The sequence below is a fragment of the Scomber scombrus genome, chromosome 18 (genome assembly GCF_963691925.1).
Source record: "Scomber scombrus chromosome 18, fScoSco1.1, whole genome shotgun sequence".
Classification (NCBI taxonomy): Eukaryota; Metazoa; Chordata; class Actinopteri; order Scombriformes; family Scombridae; genus Scomber; species Scomber scombrus.
Window position 1 is genome coordinate 20885444 of NC_084987.1, and position 22595 is coordinate 20908038.

Genomic DNA, 22595 nt, shown 5'->3' on the forward strand with positions numbered 1-22595 from the left:
AAAAACAATAAGTCGGATTTTCAGGCACAAAAGTAACTGATTGTAATGATGATGGAATCGATAATGAACCGTCATCACTGTACCAATGATGATGAATTTTTATCTTCGAGCTGATGATATGAGAAGATTCATATTTGTTATGAGGACAGAATTCTGGCTCATTTATATGAGATTGCTTTTCTTTAGTAAATTAGATTGATGGGTCAGTCACTTTGTGCACTGAGAGACTATTCAGAGCTAATAAAACCTGTGTCACTTAAAAGAGGAACAGAAGGGAGAGTAGTAGAAGGAACAAAAATAAATGCTTTAAGGCATTTTTCATCTATACTGTGTACAGCCATTGTAACTTCTATCCATTTATCCACCCACACAACAGCACTACTCAGCTCAGCCTAATACTCACTGTTCAAGTCGGCAGAAAATTGCCTTTACTGTAGAAGAATCTGTTTGAGTCTGACTGTATATTCTGTTTTTTTTTTTACTTCCCCTCTTTGTATTTCTCTTCTTATTCCCTCCACTATACATTACTGCAGGTTTCTAATGACTTTGCTCACACTCTCCACATTCTCCCCAAAGTTCTCGTTTCTTTATTTCCAATGCCTCTTTTCTCATCCCTTCATCCCTCTTTGTGGCTCTTAGGTTGGGGGCCCTAATCACTCTGTCCATGAGCTAACCAATTCATCACACCTGCTGCAATTTCTACCTCTTCAGCCACCCTTTATCTTCCTCTGTGCTCTCTCTCCGCTCATACTACTCTCCCCTCCTCTCTTCTCCTGTCCTTTCCTCTCTCGCCATGTCTGTATCCGTGAGGAACCCAGTCCAGCGCCGGCGCTCTCTGGGTCCCGTCTCACCCAAACGTATCTATAGAAACCTGTCCGTCAGACTGAGGGGTGGAGAGTCATCGGTCGGCGGGGAAACGGATGCGCCCAAACACCTTGGGAAGTCCGCAGAAGCTGTAAGATATTTGGATGTCATTTTGAGAGCAGGTCTAGTTATTGAGACTGAAATTATGAGATCTTTCTTTGGCGGTACACGCTGACTCTGTGTTATTGTGAATGCTTTATCCCAGGCTAAACTGCTGCTCAGATTTATGGTTTGATTTACATGTCCTGCATTTTTATCTCGTCCTATGCATTTCCTTGTACAGCATCTCCCTTCCCTCTACCTCATAAAAATAGTATGAAAAATAGTATGAACCCTCTTCCTCTGTCTTTCTCCCAACCCTACCACCACCCCTGGCCCTGATCCCTGGGCCCTGGTCCCCATTAGTATAAGACCCTGTGGGAGGCAGTGGAAAATGAAGACACTTTGGCTGTACAAAGCCTGCTGTCCAGAGACCACACCAACTGTGGAGGAGGGGCAGGAGGAGCAAGCTTGTGGGAGAGAGGAGAGAAGAAAGAGAAGGACTGGGAGAGAGAGAGGGAGAAGGGGGTGAACAGGGTGAGCGACCAGGGCCTGGTCCCCCTGGATGTAGCTGCCCTTACCCACAACTCCCCTCTGCTCCATGTGCTGACAAAGGCGGGAGCCAGACATAACCCTGTTTGTGAGTGTTATCTTTAAATAAATATCACTGTGTTGTGAGCTGTGTAGAAATGTGCATAATACATTAATGCAATTGCATTAAAACTGAATTTGCTCCAGTAAAAGCATTAGTCTTTTGGGACTGGATGGTTTTAAAATTCTGTTGTAAGGCTTGACTTTAATTAAATGCAAATCATATTCAGGTTCTGTCCTTTTTGTTTTCCCTCTCTCCGTCTTTCTCGACTGTATTTCCTCTTAGTGTGCCGACCAGCAGAGTGGGCATTCAAGCTGGATGCTCTGGTGGAACTGGCAAGTAAACGTGTGGAGGAGAGGAAGAAGGAGTTATTGAGGAAGGCAGGGGCAGGGCCTCAGGCACAGGCACAGGCTGATGTTCACAGACAGATCCGCCTCTGGAGCCTCAGGCTGCAACTGTACTGCCGGATGAAGCATAACTTCCAAAAGACAGGTCAGTGCTCTTGGGTCAGCTTATGGCATTTCTTAAACTGGTAAACTGCTTAGGACACAAATTAGATCACAGGCTTGTCTTGCTTCAGTTCTTAGTTGCTAGTATTGTAGAACTATCCTCTACAAAGCCCCTCCATCACTGCTGACAAGACCACAGTGATCAGGTATGCAACCCAACTTGCTTAAGTTTTACCAATTTCTCATCTGGGTTCTTGCAACTCCTACAGAAGCTGACTTTTGAAAGTCTCCCTCCAGCTCTGTTCAACTTATCCAAAATTCAGCAGACTATCTTATCATCAAGCTTTCCAAATTCTCCCACATCATCGATTCCTCCACCTGCTGCCAGTGGCTGCTTTTATCTAATTCAAAGCCTTGGTGCTGGTGGATATATATACATTGAGATCCACACCTACGATTATCTTCAAGGCCTTGTCGGAACCTGTGTTCAGACATTTCGGGCCTCTTAGTTTTCCTCTCCCTGCACCAAGTTGATCCTTGTGCAGTGTCAAGTCTTCTCCCTTCTGGCTTCTCAGAAGTAGTGCAATGATGTCCCCACTGTACTTATTGTAATTGCTCTGTATAAACGACTCTCCTTAGCTCTAATTTCATTGATTTTTCAAGCATTTCTCTTCTCTGACTGTTTTATTATCACACTGTTATTGTAAGGGCAATAAGGCCCCAGCTGTTTTGGGGGTACAAAAGGTTTTCTATCATTAAAACATCTCTCTGGGTGGTCGGCTAAATGCTTAAATGTAAAATATGAATGTGTTTTTGTCTGAGGTCTATGATTAAATCTATTCTCTTAGAGTAACAACTTCATGTGCGCAAACTATAAAAACCCCTTTGGCTACAGTGAAAGAGCAGAACACAATGTAAAAATTAATTTTTTATTGGGACAGTTGTGAGGTTACTCATGTATTAATAATATTTTGATAGTTTACTGACTCCTTTAAGGAAACTCTTTTCATTAGCTCTATTCACATGCAGACAGGCCAGACTGTAGGATCAGCTACCCCACAGAGCTGATGGATATTCACTGTCTTGAGGAAGCAGATTTCAAAAAGACGTACCTCGAAACTTTACCAGCAAACCTGCTGCTCCAGTTAGGTTGGGTTTGGTAGGAGAGCTAGATTCTTACTAATGTGTTGGCCTGCAGTTGTACAAGGCAGTGGTTCTCAAACATTTTCATGTCAAGGACCCCTAAGCACGACATCATGAAATCATGCAAGACTCCATCTTGTCGGGTTTCAAGTTATGCATTTGTGTCGGATTCTTGCGTGATCTCATGAATGCAGCTGTCTCACAAAGTAAGATGGTTATAGACGATGATAGATAGATGGTTCATCCGATCACCTGTGTAATCAAAAAGTATTTTGTGAAAGTGCCTGAACTTTTCCAAACAGTTTCCAAGGGAAGACTTCTCAGATGGTGTTGTACAGTATAACAAATCATTTGGCGCATCAGGTTAGTTTTACTACACAAAGTGAATGAAATCTATGACCAAAATAGTCCTATATTCTGTTATTGTGTTACTTATGGATGGAATATTGTGAAAATAAATGATTCCCCTCTTGCGAGAGACCCCCTAGAATCCTACTGGACCCCACTTTGAGAACCAGTGGTCCAGGGAGAGATGACTAAGCAAGCCTGAGTGTGTGAGGCTGAGCAATATTAGGACTTGAGTTAAGAAGTATGGATTTATAATCAATGAATAATAAAGATTACCAATATCTGAACAGGATGGAGTTTGATAAGACCAATATAGTACAGTACTTCTATTGTTGTTGTAGTTGTACTGTAACATTTATCAGAATTGAGTGGTGCTCATTTTTAACATTGGTCTGTTTTTCACATTTCACAGAGATCCCTGGACCTCCCAGTCATGTTTCCATACTGGTGACCAGCACATCCTCTCTGTTTGTGGTGATCAAAGAACCAGAGAGTGACACCATAGGGCTCATCACCCGCTACAGAGGTAAGTGTTGCATGACAGATCTTTCATTTAATAGATTATGGATGTACAGATGGATGGGGTGGTGAATCAATATTTGCGTTAATAAGAGCATGGCCAGAGGGACAATGGATAGATAAAGGAATTTGTGGAGAATTGGTCCAGTATAACCTAAGTCGCACATATCATGTAAGCTGACAGGTAGAGAAGCTCTATATTTATGCATCTTGTTTGGCTTCTAGCCATGCTACATAGTTTTAAAACTGTACAAATGTCCAAGGGTAGATTAATCCCATGTACAGCGAGTTCCTACAACTCTAAACATTTAAATCCTTAGTTGTCCCCAGTGATAGTTTTGAGTAAAGCCAGAAGATCATCCGTCAGGGAGATTGTTTTGTGTTCACAGTGGAATGGAGCACCTCATCCAGCTTCAAACGCATCCTTTGCGAAGCCCAAGTTACAGAGACCAAGAACCCCTCCTATAGCATCAAGGGACTCACAGCAGTAAGATATTCTCTACCCACACACACACACACACACACACACACACACACACACACACACACACACACACACACATCAGGACATCCATAGATGCTAATTACAAACACATACAAAGATATACACAAATACACATCCATGGGCACGTAACCATGCACACTATAATACACAATCAATAGCTCTTGACCCAGACATAGCTAGCCTTCATCATCTACTGTGCTGAACCACCTCAAGACAGCGAGAGAGCAGTGGTTGTCGAGTGCAAATAGACACGCCTATACCTCCGCACAACCGTGAAAGTACCATAATGCCAGATTTGGTGTAAATGCAGAGCTTCATCCTGTTTGCTGTGGCCTCTCTGCTCTGCATGTGTAGTGCAGCTCCGCCCTCGCTCAAACAGACACACAGACAGAGAGCAGAGCAGAGGAGCCACGCAGAGACAGTGATGTAACCTAGTCGCTATGCTGTGAGTTCCTACCTCACACCTGTCTGCTGTTATTGGCAGGGGGCTACACATCCACTGCTCATAGGTTGACGCTCAGAAACGTCCTGAACACATCGAAATAATGAGAAGATGCAGGCAGAGGGCAGCATCTCTGTAGATACATACACCACCACACACTTTTAGTGGGTCATCAGCGATTGAGCGGGATTACTTTTGTATGAGTCTATGCATAGTTATTTAGGAAAATCCTGCATAATATACCTATAAAAAGATGAGTGCGGTATGTGATTTCTTGATCCCAGAAATGGACGATTCATATTCATAAGGTTATTGCATGGTGATAATTTGGAGGTCTGGTGCTTCCTCAAATGCAGGGAGTCCAGTACTTTGTGAGAGTGAGTGCCTACAATGTGAAAGGATGGGGCCCGCCTCAGTGCTCTACTCCAGTCAGCGCTGCCCCCTCCAGTGAGTATACTGAATTGCAAAACTGTGATAAATGTGGACTTACCACTTTGAAATGGCTCCATTCTTTTTCTCTCTGTCTCTGTGTAATGAAATTACTCAGCTGACATCAAGCTTAATGTGAAAGGAATAGAATCCACTCATGGTTGGTAGATTAATGAATTATTAAAATGTGGAGAATTAAAGATGTCACGGTGAGTCAATGGGCCTTGTACCTGCAGCGAGTTTCAATTCAGCTCATGATCTTTCTTGACTGCCTTCCCCTCTATCTCGCTGCATTACTCGCTGTAACTTTCCACTTTATACTGTGCAATGGAGCAAAAAATTACACACAATGTTTTTTAAATAGAGAAAAGAGGCAAAAAATATTCATATAAAATCATAACTGACTAACGTCACATTGGTGATATTAGTGATGTTCAGCATGAGAAATTGAAGCAGAGAAATTGAGAAACTGTGAAATTCAGATTCAGCTAGTTTCTTCAGCTCATAATGAATCAGCATTGTAACTTTTAGAGTCACAGCACACAGATGGTCTTCTCATGCAATCACACTTGACTCCTTATCACAAGGATACGAAAAAGCAGCACTCAGGACTCACCTGAAATTGAGTTCTTGATGTCTTAAATGATTTTCCCTAATTGCATAACTCTCATTCTTCCCTCACAGGTTGGAGAGAGTGCATCGGTGTAAAGTCACAGCTCAGAAACCAGGAAGGCCTAGTGAGGAAACTGCTGGAAGATGCAAGAGAACCACATTATAGAGGATTCTGCATAGGTAACGCTACCATTACCCAGTCAAATATCTCATGCGTGCAAAGTGAATGTACTTTGGTAGATAAAGTGATTCTCATCCCTTCTGATCCTCTTCCTCTCCACTCCACAGAGAGATCTAAGCCCCAGAGTCCCAGCAAGCGTATATCTATGTCTCGAGGCATCAAACAACTGTTCCAGTCCGCCACCAAGTTTGTTCGTCTTCTACAGAGGTAGCGCTCCATCTGTCTTACCTGTCCCACTGTGCCTTGAGGGTATGGGGAGTGACAGATTAAATGTGATGTGATTACAGCAGTGTAGACTACAAAGTGCAAGTCTAAACTCTTACCTGTTACAGTTATTGATAAAGAGCTGTAGTCACATTAAAGCTGATGTAGCCTCAAGATTAGTGAAGAGGTCCTTTGAACAGGATGATGCTTGGTTGAAATGGCTGGACTGTGGAAAGGGGCTGATAAATGCCTCCTCCTGCCACAAGAATTCAGTGAATGACACTCACCACAGTAGCTCGCAGGGGATAAACAACACAGTTCCTGAGTAACGGTATAAATATGGGAAAGAACTGCACTTTGAAACCACTGCATAGATTATTCAAAACATGGTGACTTAAATTAAAGACTTTTTTACTATAGACACAAACATGTATTAATAGAAATGTTTATTATTTCCAACTAGGGCTGGGCGATATGGACAAAATCAAATATCATATTTGTATCAATTACCTCAGTATCAATGTTGAGACAATATTGACCTTTGGTGCTTGTACCAAATATTTACACAATGAGATTTTTGATAAATAATCATCAGTAATAAGGATATAATGACTAAGTGAATAATAATCAGCGACTAAGGTGAATAATAGAACAGTTAGTTATTATAGGCTGTTTTGTAAGATGAGAAAATCCTCAGATTTTTGTCTGATGAGACAAAAGAAAAAATTCACTGGCTGATCAGTCAAAAATGACCTAGCATAAGTGAAAGTAGTGTGACTGTTGTTGATTTTACCTGTTCTTTATCTTTGTTCTGTGTGTCTTGTATCTCATTAGGGGAGTGTACTTGGCGACGGTGTTCTACCACAAGGAAAACATCCTGTTGACAGCTGAAGATCAACTCCCACTGGTGGAAATCCAGTGCTGCTCCACCTCCATCACCCATGACTTCCTTTGGTTTGCCAAGGTGAACATCAGTAGAATCCTTTATACAAATACACTGTTGGGGCTTTGTAAATCCATTTAGAATACAGTAATTGCATTACACATGTAGTCTTTAATTATTTAATTTGCTTTTCTACTAATTAAATTATTCTGAATGAAATATATTTCGTTTTCTGTGTGAACTGCAGTTTAAAATTGTATGTTATTGTTTTCTGCTAGTTGTCCTGTGCATGGCAACAAGTGCCATGGCTCCAGCAGGCCCTTTCCTCAGCTCATTCATCTCCCTCCTCCCTCCTTCAGAACAGGCACAACATTTTAAAGGCTGTTTCCCAGCTGCAGGTAAGAAATTAAGCAGCTTACCCTAACTGATAAGAAGCATCAAAAGCAGTTAATTGCTATTTTAATTACCTTTTTACATCTCTTCTTCTCCCCACTTTTCTTGCTTTTGCCTCACTTTATCTCAGGCTACCTCCATGTAATCCCAGAACCTGTTTCAATGTATTAATCCCTTATATCCTCAAATGTATTCATACTCATGTTTCTATTTTACATCCTCACATTTCTCTGCCTTCAGTCCTCCCTGGGAACAGTGGACCTAGGCCAGGTGTATTATGAACCTCTGAAAGACCGGCAGGGCAATGTACTACTTGTGACTCTGAAGGAGTTCCCAAACCCTCCCAGGTGAGAAAGACTCTTTTGTTGAATTATGTTAATCCCTGTCAGACCATTTTTCTCCCTCTCACAAAGAGCATACAGCATCAAAAGAGGTTTAACCTCTGCCTTCTCTTTGAAGGTCAGTCTCCAATGTGTCACTCAGTTTCTCTCCCAATGAAATTAACATTTTCAAAATCTACAAGATTTAGACTGATCCAAATCAACCTTGCCCAAAGGAAATATTATAAAAACCTAATCAGGCATCAGGCGTTGCTTCTTCAGGATATTAAGCTGTATTATGGCAGAGAGTATGAATCAAACAACTCATAAGTAGTTCTACATGGTTATTTATTACTTTGACACTGACTTGTCTTCTCCACTCCAAGCCCTCCTGACCCTCCGCTCCATTGGATGGCCCTGTCTCGTCTGGAAAAGAACCGCAGCAGAACCCCTCGACTGCCTGAGCCCACTGCCATGGACATGCTCTATGAGCAGCTCAAGGTGAACCTGGATTTGTATTTGTGTGAAAGAGACACAAACACAGTCATTGATACACAGAGCAGCAGCTGTATGCATAGAGCACTGAGTGCATAGTGACTGTGTATTGACTTTCCTGACTATTACAGAGCCATATTTTTCTCTCCTGTGCAACTCAAATTCACATTAAATTCATTTGGCAAGTGTTAACCAAATTAGCTAACTGAATTTAATACAAAATGAGACGCTGCAAATGAAAGGCCTCTAAACCTTTTATCATTAACACCTGTTAAAATTCTTAACATCATACTTATTTGTCTCTGTTCCCCAGGAGAAGATGTATTTCCACAGGCACAGCATTCAGTGGACGCAGCCGGGTCTGTACGTGGGCATCCTGAAACTGTGCAGCTCAGTGGAACAGATCAGGGTCCTGGTTCCACAGAGGCTGCCCAATCTGCTCTGCCACACACGAATCCGACACAATGCCCATGTGTCCAGGTAACACAGTTCAACCATTATACTGTGGCAGGCTCAGCATAAAATACAATATGCCAACTGATAAGTTTAGTCAGCTCATCAGCAACAAATGATATGTACTTCACATTAGTGCTGAGTATTTATAAAAACACACTGCACCACATTTGCTGCCTTTAGGTGTTGCAGAAAACCAATTAGTAAGATTTAACAGTCAGCTTCTGCATTTAAATGCACTCATCCTTATAGGTTTGTATACCTAAATTGTCTCAGGAGAGACATCTGCCCTTACTTACTTTAATTTTTTTGTACTGCATTGTCATTGTGTGACAGAGAGGAGTGGGAATGGCTCCAGAGTCATGTTTACACCACGGTCAATGGCAGTGCTCAGAACCTGTTGAGTGGTGAGGACGAGAGCTTGATGGAGAGCAGCGGGTTGGTGGACTTTGTCAGGTCTCTGAGAGCCGCAGTCACTCATCTCCTGACGAAGCTCAACATCCCCCTCTACAGGGTAAAAAATGTTTGAAACAGACAGTTATGTTTTCATTTATTTCAAAATGAGAAGACCATTCGTGTTTGCCTGCATTTATGCTAATTTATCATCGTGCTTGATTTCACAGATTTTTATTAAAATTAGGATATATTTCTGTAATTGTATCTGATGTATGACTGTGTCCCTGACAGGCATATCAGTATGGTGTGTACACCCGGGAGCTGGTGCAGTTTGGAGACAAGCTGTCCATGCTGCTGCTGCTGCCCCCCAGTGAGGACTTCAGCTCTAGCTTCTGGCCTCTGGTGGGAACCAAGGAGCCTGGCCTCACCATGCCCCTGCAGATCTTTGAGCTGGGTAGGTGGAGAACTGTTGTTACACAAGCCCACAATTCCTAGATCTGTCTCGCAATAGTCCTTCATGTTGGGCCTACTGTGAACCTGGAGGTTAAGATAAACTACCTGGCTGGGTAATCTTCCCTTACTAATAACAGCATTGTGTCCTGAGGCCCTGTGATGTTAAAAAATAAGAAAATTACATAAGAACAAAGTGAAAGAAGTCATTTTATATGTCATGCATCTCATTAAGATCAATAAATGTGGCTCATCTTCAAAGGAACTACAGGAAAGAGCCTTGAACCTTTAGAAAAATGGCAACCCTTGAAATGTATTTCAACCGTTGCCAGTTTGGTTGGAAAGTGTAATATGCTTAAGGTCGTTTGAAGATGGGTTACTTTTGTTGTTTTTATCTTATCTAATTAGTCCTTTGATCCTGCTCTCCATCCCCACTTTAGGATCTGTTCTGATTCTAATTCAAATCCATCTTTCTTTTTGACCCTTCTTGAAAATTCCCACGCTGAAGCTACACTAAAGTCTGCTAATGAGTTCTGAGGCTTCTTTTCTAACCTTTGATGTACCAATTTGATTTTCCTCTCGATTCCGTCTCTTCACCAGTTCACTTCTGGACATACGATCGGGACTTCCTGTCTCAGTATTGTCAGGCCTGGGTGAGGCTGGAACTGGACACTCATCTGGCCCAGCAGGCTCTGCGGGAGGCGCTGGACACCAAGGAAGTGCAGGAAGGCCGAGAGCGCCTGAACCACGTCACTGAGCTTGCCCAAGTAAGATCCTGAAGACAGTATCAAAAAGAAAGCGGAGTATGTAAAGATGAACTTATACAACTTATTAATATAATGATTCTCTTCTCTGCATTTTTTAAAAAAAAAATGCCTCTTCCCCTGTGACTAATATGAGTTTAATGAGGGAAATGAATAAGAGATGAAAGCTTTTACTTGTACTCACCCATCAGTGTATTTGATTTGTATTTTTAATATTTCATGTAAAGACGAATCACTAGTATTAATTAATTTCAGTGTTTCAGTTCCTCCTGTTGTTCGTTCTTATAAACCCTCTAAACCCTGTCTGCTTTTGCGTTTTTCCTCTTACTTTAGCGTCTGGATGGGATGTGGCGGGATGCCCGCTGGATTATGGACTGTTTACAGTGTGTTCGGTCTAAACAGTGGGTGGGGGCGGTGCCTCTAGGCCTGGTAATGGGAGGAGACCCACCACCACGTCCTGATGGTGAGGAGGAAGAGGAGAGTTTGACTGCCAGACTGACATGGCCACATCGGATGCAATCTCAGAGAGCCATCGCAGGTAAAATTATGATTTGGAAGCAGATGGGCATGCCTCTGATTATACTCTAGTTTCATGATTGAGAAGAAAATAAAAAAATAAAAAAATAATTAACTCTTCAGTTCTTAAATTCAGCGTCCCATGTTTTCTATAGACATTAAATATGACACTACAGGAAGATATTCTGAATGTAAAATACTGAAAATATATAAAATGTCCCATTTGAGATAACACTGTTGTAATAAAAGAAGGCACCTCAAACTTGCCAATGATATATCTCCACCGAAGCATTAAGAAGCAGATGTTAAATACATATTTAACAACAACGCAGAAAATATGTCTAATATTGAAGCTGCTTGAGCCAAAAGTGAAGGCAAATGTAGAGAGCGCCATGAGAAACTATGTTACTCTTGTTCTGCCCTCTTAATGTCTGCAGTCAGAGTAATTGCTGTTGTAATATGCAACACTACATTAACTTGCTGAACTTGAATGCCTCTGTTATGAGATTAATTCAGATTTTAACTTCTCCTAACTTCTGTTTGCTTTATGGTTTCCATCTCAGAAAGTTTAGCCAGTGTGACTCCACCAAATGTTGTCACCACCGAGGTCCCCGCTCCAGCAGGAATTGTGGTCATCCCTGAGGAGACAGAACTGGAGTTAATGGAAGGCGTCGCCAAGGGAGGGTACCCTGTTGACATCAGCGCCCAATCAACTATGGATCTAACGAGCGTTGGCCAATCAGAATTAGAATGTGCAAGCACTTTAATCGAATCTGGACTGGATCCTGCTGCTGTTGGACAGTTGGAGTTGGAGGTGTCATATACAGTTTTGAATGCACAGGAGACCTACAGCGGACAACAAGACTTCCCTTCCAGCATCACTGACGTAATCCAGCCGATGGAGATGGCGGAGCTGGTGGATATTTTGCCCACGCTGAGTCTTATTGAGGAAGAGATCCCCAGTGGCCCATCCACACCGTCAATGATGGATATGCTAGAGAGCTTTGGACTAGGAATCGGGGAAAACAACACCTTCTTTGACTTACAGAATTCAGACTTGAAGAACGAAGCTGGAAGTCTGTCTCAGCCCAACCTGCACTGTAACAACAGCAGCAGTGTGAAGGAGACACACTGTGAGAAGACGGTGTCACATGGAGAAGCCACGTCTGCCTCTCATACCGTGAGTGATACAGGTGGTGACATGCCTGTGTTGAGCTGGGATTTTCCTCCAGAAGCAACAGAAACTCAGCAGGAGTCCAGCAAGGGAACATGCTTTCCAATGAGGAACCAGGTGGAGTGGGACAGACCATCTAACAGCTCATCCTGATATCAACTCAAGTATCAGACTACTTCAAACTTGTGTCCATTTAAGACTGATTAGTAGGCTGCAGCACAGTTGATTTACAGACAGATTTGTACATCACTCTAACCGAGTTAGATGTTTTTGGCTTGTAAACCACTTGAATCTTATACCTGACTGTCAATCAGTGACCACCAGCCCAGTTAATATTAAATGTGGCAGAGAAAAATTCAAACAAGATAACTAGATGCAATTTCATCATGATTGATGTGAAGAATTTTCTAACAAGACACCATAAATAGACTGATTTATTTCGTTTGCACATTTGTGGGCCTGTAGTTTATCTTTTTTGATCTTCAGTCCGTTAGAATTTCTTGAGTCAAAAAACTAAGCCATAGTGGTATTTTTAATGACTTGAAAGTCCAACAGTTACTACAATAAATAAACAGCATTGCTGCTTGTTGAAGCTAGTAAACAAACTCGTTAAATGCATATAATCCAATACAATGGAAGCATTTGCTTTGCAGAAAAGCTGTTATACTGTACATATATATAATTAAATAGTTGTGTTACTGTTTGGTTTAATAAGTAAGGTATCCAAGTTCCACCTCAGCTAAAACCTAGATATCTTGATCTAACTATCTTTTCTCTTTAGAACATATTTATTTTGTCTGAAACATCACTTTACCACAAACACCAAAGTAGTGTGTAGTTTTTTTGGTTTTTATACGGCACCCAAAGTGTGGTAACCCCCTAAAAACCCTCAAGATGTCAACTTAGTGTTGTGAGAATGAAGAAGAAAATGAGTTGTTCCTCAGTTTCTTTCACAAATGACCCCTCACTATAAAGGCCTAATGAAAGTTTTTCAAAACTACTCCAAAGTTATAATTTATTTGCCTGCATTTACTTACTTGGTAGAATGTACAGCACAAAAACTGTTTTCTGAGTCTCAATTAATTAATATTAATTAATATTAAGGAGCATGCAAGTCATTTATATTCACTTTATTTTGTTTGTATTTACTATATCTTTACCTCCACCTGTGTAGCACAAACAACCTGAGCCAGCCAGACATGGAACTGGAGCAAAGCAAACAAGCAGAACCGTTTAATGTTTTGGGACTAATAACCAGAGAGAGAGAGAGAGAATTGTGCTGATTGAATAAAGAGTTCGGGAGAGGAATTCATCAAAGGGAGTAACAACAGGAGCAGTGTAGAGGGGGGAAAAGGCTGTGGAGAAATAATGGGTATGTATGAGAAGTGGCAGAGTGTGATGGTTTTCCTGCTTTAAATCCTGCTATAGTTTATTCTCTACAAAGCTACATAATGAAATGATGTACTGAAAATACATGATCAGAATATAATAGGTTCAAATGCTAAATTAGAATAAACTATGTTTGTCTTTCAGCACAGTGCCTTTCAACAAAGAGCAATATATGGCTATTTTCACGGAACTTTTTTATATTTTTATTCACTGGATTTCATAGTTCATATTATTATTAGGGAGATGTTTGGTAAGAATAATAAATACTAAAGTGGGTGAGCCAAATCAACATGCCACCCCTTCAACATGGGACTGTGGTAATGTAACATTCAAACATCATGAACATGTTGGTAATCACGTTTGCATAAGGTCATCATGTATTAAACCTTAACTGATGTTAAAAATCTCATTAAATACTGCCTGTTTGCCACCTTTTTGAGCACCATTCCCTATATTTCTTGTACTTTTGTGTTAGAAGAATAAATTGATGCCTTCAGTTTTTCAGCTCAATATTTTCCATAATTAGACCTCTTCTCAGGGCTGTGTGCATGCACAGGCTATGCTTGATTGACATCCCCTAACTCTCCTGTTGCACCTGTTAAGGTGGGAAAATTAACATATTAGTCACCCTTATTGGCGCTTTCAGTTTGCTGACCTCATCATAGCTCTGTGTAATTTCAAGAGTCTAATTAGCCAGAATGACTGCAAACACTGTGGTTGACACACTGTGGTTTAGTCATTAAAGATGATGTTAAACTGAAATGTTTGAACATCACTGATCATTTATCGGTTTTAGTTGTTTTGGGTCAACCTGTGTGGGTACCCAACTATCACTGAACAGATGAAATTGTGTTGGATCAATTTCACACAGCATGTAAAAACCAAGGTAGGTAAATCCCACAAGTGAAACTGAGCTGATTCAGCTTCAGTTCTCTGTTATTCTACAGGTAGGAATACATTCAATTGTTAACTAGAAAATAATAGTTTCATTTTGAAAGATTGTACCAGAAGTGGTGGTGCAGCATTGTGTCTGTTTTGACGCTTTGTGTGGCTCACATTTGACTGATGGGTGTTAACTGCCCTCTACAGTCACAGAGAAGAACTGCAACTGTCAAATCAATGTGTGGTAATAATTTTAAAATATTTAGCATAATTACAGTAAATATTTTTTGTGCTACTTTTTTTCATCAGCTTCTCATATAATCAAAGTGCGAGATGGCACAAATGTTTGTTTATAACTGATAGAATAGAACAAGTAATCAAAATCATCAAAAAATTAAAAAACTATATATATATATATATATATATATATATATATATATATATATATATATATATATATATATATATATATATATATATATATATATATATATACATGGGAAAATCAAAAAATACTATTTATACAATTCAGTTAATCCAGTTGTGGCCATCCAACTGCTCTCCAGCTCATGTTAAAATAAATAAATAAATAGACAATTATATACACACAAGCAGTCTTATCAGATACAATCAACTTCAGCAGCTGTTTTAATAGCAGCTGTTTAGAACCATGACTATTCACCACCATCTAGTGGTCACAGTGAGGTGCTGCAACACAGCGTTGAATCCTTGGCTAACCTCAATATTTACAAAACATTATTGTGTTTATATTACCAGTAACCACAATAGTATTCGTATGGATTATAATTATACTGATGAAGAGTAGTTTTCATAGCAGTTTACTATGCTGTGGAGACTCAGGGAGGATCTATCTATCTCTCCAGGGGCCATAATGTGGAACTGCAATATAACTCGTGATGCACAACTTTCTAATTAATGTGAACAAATTCAGAAGCAATTAGAGATTATTTGACAGAAATTATAGTAATTGCTCTCTGGTGGTCAACCAGACGCCACCCTTCATTGCTTCTGTTCTGTAATAGTGCTTTATTTTTGCAATGCATTGGATTTAATTAATGATCAATCTGTTCATTAATTTGGGTTTATTGGCTCACTATATAAGATTTCGGTCAAATTGAAATACTATGGCCAATAATCATAGAACAAACGATAGAACAGTATAGACTTTAAAATATGCACAAAAAATATTACTTATTTTAAGAAAGACAGCAAAGTAGCCCTCAGCTGCCTCCATCATAATATTCAATTATGTGCACATTTTCAGTAGTGAGATTATTACGGTGGTCCCACAGTTCTCTGGCATGGAGACAGTGTGTGTGTATGTGTGCGTGTGTGATAAAAATTCTTCACCGTTATTAATATTTATAGTCAGGGTTTAATCTAGCTACGTCACGGTGGCAGTGTGGAGCAGCAGATTTTCATGGACTGCGGCTGCAAGAGGACATTTCAGTCCAAGCAGAAGCTCTAACATACGGAATCCGTCTCCTGTATTTTTGGGTCACAGCTTAAAGGCGTAGTTTCCTTAAAATGTCTTCATCAGAAAGTGCTGCGTCACATGAAGGTATGTCGATTAAACTTATCACATCGTGTCGGTGAGCAGGACAGCATCGTGCTTTTACACCTCAGTCTATCATGTAGACAAAAATAGTCTTTTAAGATATTATTGATGCTATCCAAAAACCAAAACAACCTAATCTAGAATTAAAAAAACAAAAAACAAATCTTAAATCTTACATTTCTCTTGAAAATGAAGCACTGTGATACCTATGTTCTGTGCCTGCCCATGTCTGTATTTATATTGGACCTCTATATTTTATGTCCATAACCCCCAATTTAACATTTAAGAGTAGTTAATCACACATTGGTCTGTGGCTGAAGAGGTAATATGAAGGATATGTGGTTCAGACATTTGGTATAGAGGTTAATTATGGGTGAAAGGTCAGAATATGAATTGTATATGAGGGTTAATGACATCATAGGAAAAACATTCCCACAGAACCAAGAGTAACCACACTGGGTGACACATCTATGGTACAAGTCAATAAAAAACAAATATTAATCAGACTTGCGGACATCAAACCCGACAAATGTATGAGCAATCAACAACATTTTTTAGAGGGATTAATGAATTTGTGTCATGTATATCAGATGGAAAGGTGATGTATGACCTAAAGGGAAAGCCTGGAGAGTTTAAAAAACTCTGGGGTTGTTTTCTAATATTTCTGGAGTCCACAACACAGCACTCCTTTTATATTCAAATAAGTATTGAACCCAACTGTCATGAGTGAGTCATACATGTTTGTTTGATCAATCTTTCTTTTCTTTTGTCTGTTTTATGCCACTCTTTCAGCTAAACTGTTACACATGAGCTGGTATCTATTCCCTCTCTGCTTTTTTCTTTCATCTTTATTTGTATTAATATTATGATTAATATTCTGCTATATATTAACGTATTCCTTTTTCTTTGAATAGGTACAAATTCTGAAGAAATTAGTGGTCGTACCTGAAGGGGTGGATGGGTAGGATGGTTGTGTGTGAGTGGGTAATGTGGGGGTGGGACAGAAGGAGGCATCTATGTGATGGTATTTTTATACACTCTTGCATTATTCAGCTTGAGGGCTGTTAGTTACAAAACCAATAACGATAATGTTCAGAAAAAGAAAAAAAGTATTGAAATAACTATTTAGAAATATCTGCTTCTAATATGCTGTGTATTATAATCAAAACTACTGCCAGTGTGCCAGATCATTAGAAAAATGATACATGTATACCTGTACTATGACTGTGATTTCTCCCCAGTCTGTGAAGCATCACCTTCTACATCAGTGGCTGAACTGAGAATTGTTTTGGTGGGAAGGACAGGAACAGGCAGAAGTTCATCAGGCAACACCATCCTCGGCCGGTCCGCCTTCTGGGTGGATGTGTCCCCCTGCTCGGTCACCACACAGTGCAAGAGACAGACTGGGACAGTGGACGGGCGGAGTATCTCTGTGATCGACACTCCGGGGCTCTTCAACACACAGCTGTCCCCTCAAGAGGTCATGGCAGAGGTGGGACGGTGTGTTGTCCTGTCCTCTCCTGGACCTTACATCTTCTTGGTGACCCTACAGCTTGGCAGGTTCACCCAGGAGGAGAGGGACACTTTGGAATGGATCAAGGCTACGTTTGGGCCTGGAGTCACCAAGTTTACCATGGTGCTGTTCACCTGGGGTGACCAGCTGCATGGCAAACGTATCGAAGACTTCCTGGAGGAAAGCGATGAGCTATCAGATTTTGTCAACGGTTGCCATGGAGGGTATCACGTCTTTGATAATAGCGGACAGGACAGGACAACGGGGTGTGCAGAACAAGTTGTACAACTTATGAAAAAGGTAGACAAGATAGTAGAGGACAATGGAGGCGGTTGCTATAGCAATGACATGTTCAAGAAGGCTGAGAGGGCCATCAAGGAGGCACAACAGAGGATGCTGGGACAACAAGAACATAAGGGGGAGTCCCTTCAGAGGGAGGCCGAAGACAAAGAGGAGCCGGGACCAGAGTTAGAGAGGAGGAAGAGGAGAGAAGAAGAGGAGAAGAGGAGGGAGGAAGAAGAGGCTAGTAAGGGGGCACAGAAGCTGTTCTTGTGCGAGCTTCTGACTGCGTTGGGAAAAGGTGCTGCAGAGGGGGCAGGGATCATGGGGAAAGATAAAGGGAAAGGGAAAGCTGTGACGAAGGTAAAGGTGGTGGAGAAGGCAGCAGCTCTGGCAGCCTCGCCGCTCTCCATCACTTCAGCTGCAAAAGCGGTGGGAGGGGCTGTGAGAGAAGGAAGTAAGGTGCTATACAAACATCGCAAAACATTACTGCACTAAGAGATACTTGGCATAGTGGGTTCTGTGATATTTATGATTCATAGAGGTGATGAGGAAAGGCTCCAAAGAAAAGTAAACATCCTGGTGTCTTTCATGCATGTGTATTGTTGACAGAGAACATGACCACACCTTTGACTTGTGATAATTCACATGTTGTAATAAAGATAATATCATAAAAGTTGTGTGCAACTCAAATGACGGTGGAGCAACGGTGGAGACAAGTTACTCTGTAACAGAAAGTCAACTTTCTATATTGATATTTTCATACTTTATCCTTTAAAAAACGAGACAGTTCGGTCAAGGGAACAACTTCATAAAGATGAACATATTTGTTTACAGTTATTCTATCTTTGGCTTCATTTATCACACAACAAAATGTTTAGCCCTTTTTTCTCCCATTAAACAGAAATACATTGAAATACAAAAAACTACAAATGAAGAGGAATAGATAAAAGTAATATACTTGGCAATAAGGGGGAAAATGTTTGCACATAATACAATGCACTATCTAAGGACTGTCTGACACTACAGAACCAGAGAGGAAGCAACTTTGTGGAAGATTAGAAATTAGAAATATACAAATACTACAGTATTTGTCCTCAGGCAAGACTCAAAGACACAATGGTGATTGGATAAAGTGTAAGAAGCTTTGACATGAAACTGGAGTGGACACTGTATCTCAAACTATACTGTGTGGAAACTAAAGCTACAATCTACCTGAGAGCTGTACAGCTAACCTCATTTACATTTCTGTGGATTTGACATTCTAACAGCTTGTATCAAACTTAATAAATGTCACAAACTGCATTCAATTGTCTCCACAGTCTCTCTCCGCACATTAAAAGAAAAGTAAAGACAAAAAGTGTTGCAAGGTCGCACAAATTAAAGCTCCACATGCGCATCAGGGACACATTTCCTGTGTCACATTTGCTTCGTACAGAAAAAAACAAAACAAAACCCTGAACATACATTACAGACTTTCAACCACAACAGCATGTATGAACACACACATGCATACACACACACTTGAGAAAACACAGACTCACACACAAAAAACAATCACACAGATATTCAATTTTTAGAGGTGCGCTAGTTTTCGGTCAACGTAGCGATGTCAGACCATAAGTCCCATTGCTAAAGACATGTACAGTTGAAGGGCAGGGTCTGTGTTCAGATGCTGAACTGTAGCAGGCACAGTGGAGAGGAGGCATTTTAAACAGGCATCGGCAGGCTCATCTTTGCACTCCCTCGAAGGACTGCAGACAGGCGGAGGACAAAGAAACAAAACAGGCATCAGACGAGTTTGAGGGAGAGTCAAATTTGTCTCCTATGTTTACCAAGTGACATAACACCAAACCAAACTCGCACTCTGCAGCCAAGAAGGACATCCGAGTAGGACTGAATCTCACAATAGACAATGCTCTTTACAGAATACAATTATTCTTTCTTTTAACCACAATATACAGTTCAGTTGTCTGACTATCACAGTGATAATATATATTCAGTTATACTGTATACTTATCATGGAAAAATACCAAACACATTCCACCACACATGCTTGTATACTAGATGTATCTTCACTTCACTGATTGTGTATCATTCAAAATAATTAGGTCTTTAAGACTGTGAGGGACAAAAGTTTGGGCTCTAATAACTTGTAATAAGCAAGTCATGAATTTGTCATGCTTTTTAATCCTCCATAGATTAAGTGATAATTCAAGAAAAGTTAAGGTAGATGTTAGTTACAGATCTATGGATAAAGACTATAACATAACAACAATGACAGTTAGACAAATGAAATCTCCTCAGCCAATAGTTTCAACTCACCCCTTGTGAAGTAAAGGTAGAAGAAGTCGCAGTAGAATATGGTCTGCACAACACCAGACACCACAGCGATCTGGTCAAAGAAGCCCTCGGTGTGGTAACGCCACACCCAGTTGGCTATGTAGAGGGCTCGGTATAGGCCGAGGAAGAACAGGTAGTGGGTCGTGATGGACTCTGCCTCGCCGGTCTTGGTGATCATGAAGAGCTGCGGCATTATGGCCACTGCCTCCAGGAAGATGGAGAAGGTCCACAGGATCTGTACGGAATCAGAGAAGGAAATAAGTAAGTTTTGTTGAACTGAAACTTGTCAGATAAGGTGTTAAAAGGACATGAAAACGAGGTTGTGTTTAGGTGATCTACATATGTAACCCTCAATGATCTTATAAGTACTTTAAGTTTTTCTATACTTGCACCTAAATGTATGAAATTTAACTGAATCATGTTTTTGTACTCTTGGCTACAGAGACCATCAAAAGTAGGCGAGCAGACCATTTTGAATCCCATCCTGCTTGTTTACCTCCATTGGGGTGAAAGCGTAGTGTTCCAGGAAGGACAGGCCGATGACTGGCACCAACAGGAACTCCACACGGAACGAGTCATTCTCCGAGTCGTATGTGTTCCTGAAGCGCATGTAGATCATGTAGACGGTGGCATAGGACAGAGCCAGGAACACCACCTGAGAAAAGATTGCAATACTGACTATGAACATCCACTGAAACACTATTAGTAAGACATCTAACCCATCAGCGGTTGTTTTGCAGGTCAAACTGGATACTACCTGCATTGCATAGTTGTAACACGTGTGAGTGAGCCTGACAGTGACACAGTGTGACACACGATACAACTGAGAACAAAATGTTGCCTGTTTTTGCTGTAGTTTGGTGCCACTGCAGTTTTTTTCCTTTTTTTCTTTTTTCTTTTATTTAGTTTTTACATCAGGGACCATGTAAAGTTAAAAAAAAAAAAAAAAAAACAATCTAAAAAAAAAAAGAGAATAGATGCTCTGATTTAGTTAACAGCTCATTTCCATCCGAAGTCCCTTGGTTACGTGTGTGAAACCATGTGTGTGAGTGAGTCAGGATTTAGACACTTACCTTCATGATTGTGTTGTAAGGAGAAATGAAGACAGTGAACAAGTCAAGGTATCTGGTGGTGAAGACAAGTGCAAACAGCACCTGAGACTTCCCAGAGATGCCTACAGAGACATAAAAGTTACAACACATTTAATGAAAGTGATGTAAATGGCTTCATTTAAATGTGTAGTGAAAGTACATGATCCCAGAAGACATGTTAATCACTTTTTGTTTACAGAAAATGTGCAAAAGAGGTTATTTCCCCCTAATTCTTATGAATTAACAGAAAAAGTATCCAAAAAGACAGCTGTAGTGTAGATTTAGTTTGATTTAAAGATGCAGGGTGCTGTATAGTAGGTGGGGCTGGCAGCAGATTGCTTTGTTAACATTGCCACGTAGCTTCCACTCCTGTAGAACTATCAGCATCACGCAAAAAACCTTCCTTTAATGTACTCCACTAACATCTATAGTTATGCGCCACATTGCCTATTTGCGCACTGCGTCGATGCTCCATCTACAGAACTGCATGCATATCATTATTATGAGGCTGCACAATCCTAACAGTAAACACAGCCAGAAGCCCAAAATCTGCCTACCAGCACAGGATCTGGTACTCCACATCTTCATTAAGAGGATGATGATAGCCACCAGATGTGACACGTCACCCGCCAGACGAAAGACGTTCATGTTGTTCAATGTTCGACAAAAAAAATTAAAAACAAAAAACTTTAACGCGACTCCTCAAAAAATCCTGACACGTCCTCAGGCGACGGGACAGACCTGTTCAACGTCCAAACACTACAAATACATAAATAAATAAAACGGAACAAAGAGCTGTAAGGTGAAGTCCAGACTGCCACTTGGTTCGTTATCTTAATGCATGAAGGTAAACAGATGAAAAGTGTCTGTGTCCGCTCTCTCAGGCTCAGCTGGATCTATACAGGTCTGGGAGCAAAGTTAGTTGAGAGGAGGTGACGTGGCTGTCAGCTCATACCAGGAACAAGCGTCAAGTTACACAGCATTAAACAAATATCCGGTTCATAGTAAAACCTGCATGAATCAACACACGCACACTTCCTGTAAGCTGCTACCCTGTAATTGAACTAATAAGATGGCAATACGTGGCTGGCGATGGGAGATATTTCCCTGAATGATAGTGTTCTGCTGTCCAAAGCTGAGGGAATATCCACATCTGTCTGTGTGTCTTGACCATTGGAAAGATTTTATTTCAATTCATCTGGAGGAACAAATGTAATGCTTTAAGAGCTTGCAACATGAAAAAGAATAGATATGCAACATATAAAAGAAGAGATATCTTATACAACATGAAAAATAAGTGATATGCAATATAAAAAAAAAAAAATACTGTTCTGCAGATTCTAAGTTT

The 22595-nt window shown here is 40.6% G+C and overlaps 3 protein-coding genes across 3 annotated transcripts; 2 read left to right on the plus strand and 1 right to left on the minus strand.

Moving 5' to 3' along the window:
- Nucleotides 1–688: 688 nt before the first annotated feature.
- Nucleotides 689–12324, plus strand: LOC134000034 (ankyrin repeat and fibronectin type-III domain-containing protein 1-like). The gene is made up of 18 exons (XM_062439342.1): nucleotides 689–955; nucleotides 1270–1543; nucleotides 1781–1987; nucleotides 3848–3961; nucleotides 4344–4441; nucleotides 5258–5348; nucleotides 6015–6122; nucleotides 6231–6330; nucleotides 7162–7291; nucleotides 7489–7608; nucleotides 7844–7950; nucleotides 8310–8424; nucleotides 8732–8898; nucleotides 9208–9385; nucleotides 9559–9721; nucleotides 10318–10484; nucleotides 10815–11019; nucleotides 11561–12324. The coding sequence occupies exons 1-18, from the start codon at nucleotides 794–796 to the stop codon at nucleotides 12322–12324; spliced, it is 3270 nt and encodes a 1089-aa protein (XP_062295326.1). The 5' UTR covers nucleotides 689–793.
- Nucleotides 12325–15990: 3666 nt separating this feature from the next.
- Nucleotides 15991–18311, plus strand: LOC134000188 (GTPase IMAP family member 7-like). The gene is made up of 2 exons (XM_062439524.1): nucleotides 15991–16024; nucleotides 17263–18311. Exons 1-2 carry the CDS (start codon nucleotides 15991–15993, stop codon nucleotides 18309–18311), a joined length of 1083 nt encoding a protein of 360 aa, XP_062295508.1.
- Nucleotides 18312–18423: 112 nt separating this feature from the next.
- kdelr3 (KDEL endoplasmic reticulum protein retention receptor 3) lies at nucleotides 18424–22167 on the minus strand. Its single transcript, XM_062439513.1, has 5 exons — nucleotides 21805–22167; nucleotides 21230–21330; nucleotides 20653–20811; nucleotides 20139–20391; nucleotides 18424–19567 (listed from the first exon to the last, which is right to left on the minus strand). The coding sequence occupies exons 1-5, from the start codon at nucleotides 21893–21895 to the stop codon at nucleotides 19524–19526; spliced, it is 648 nt and encodes a 215-aa protein (XP_062295497.1). The 5' UTR covers nucleotides 21896–22167; the 3' UTR covers nucleotides 18424–19523.
- Between the last annotated feature and the right edge of the window lie 428 nt (nucleotides 22168–22595).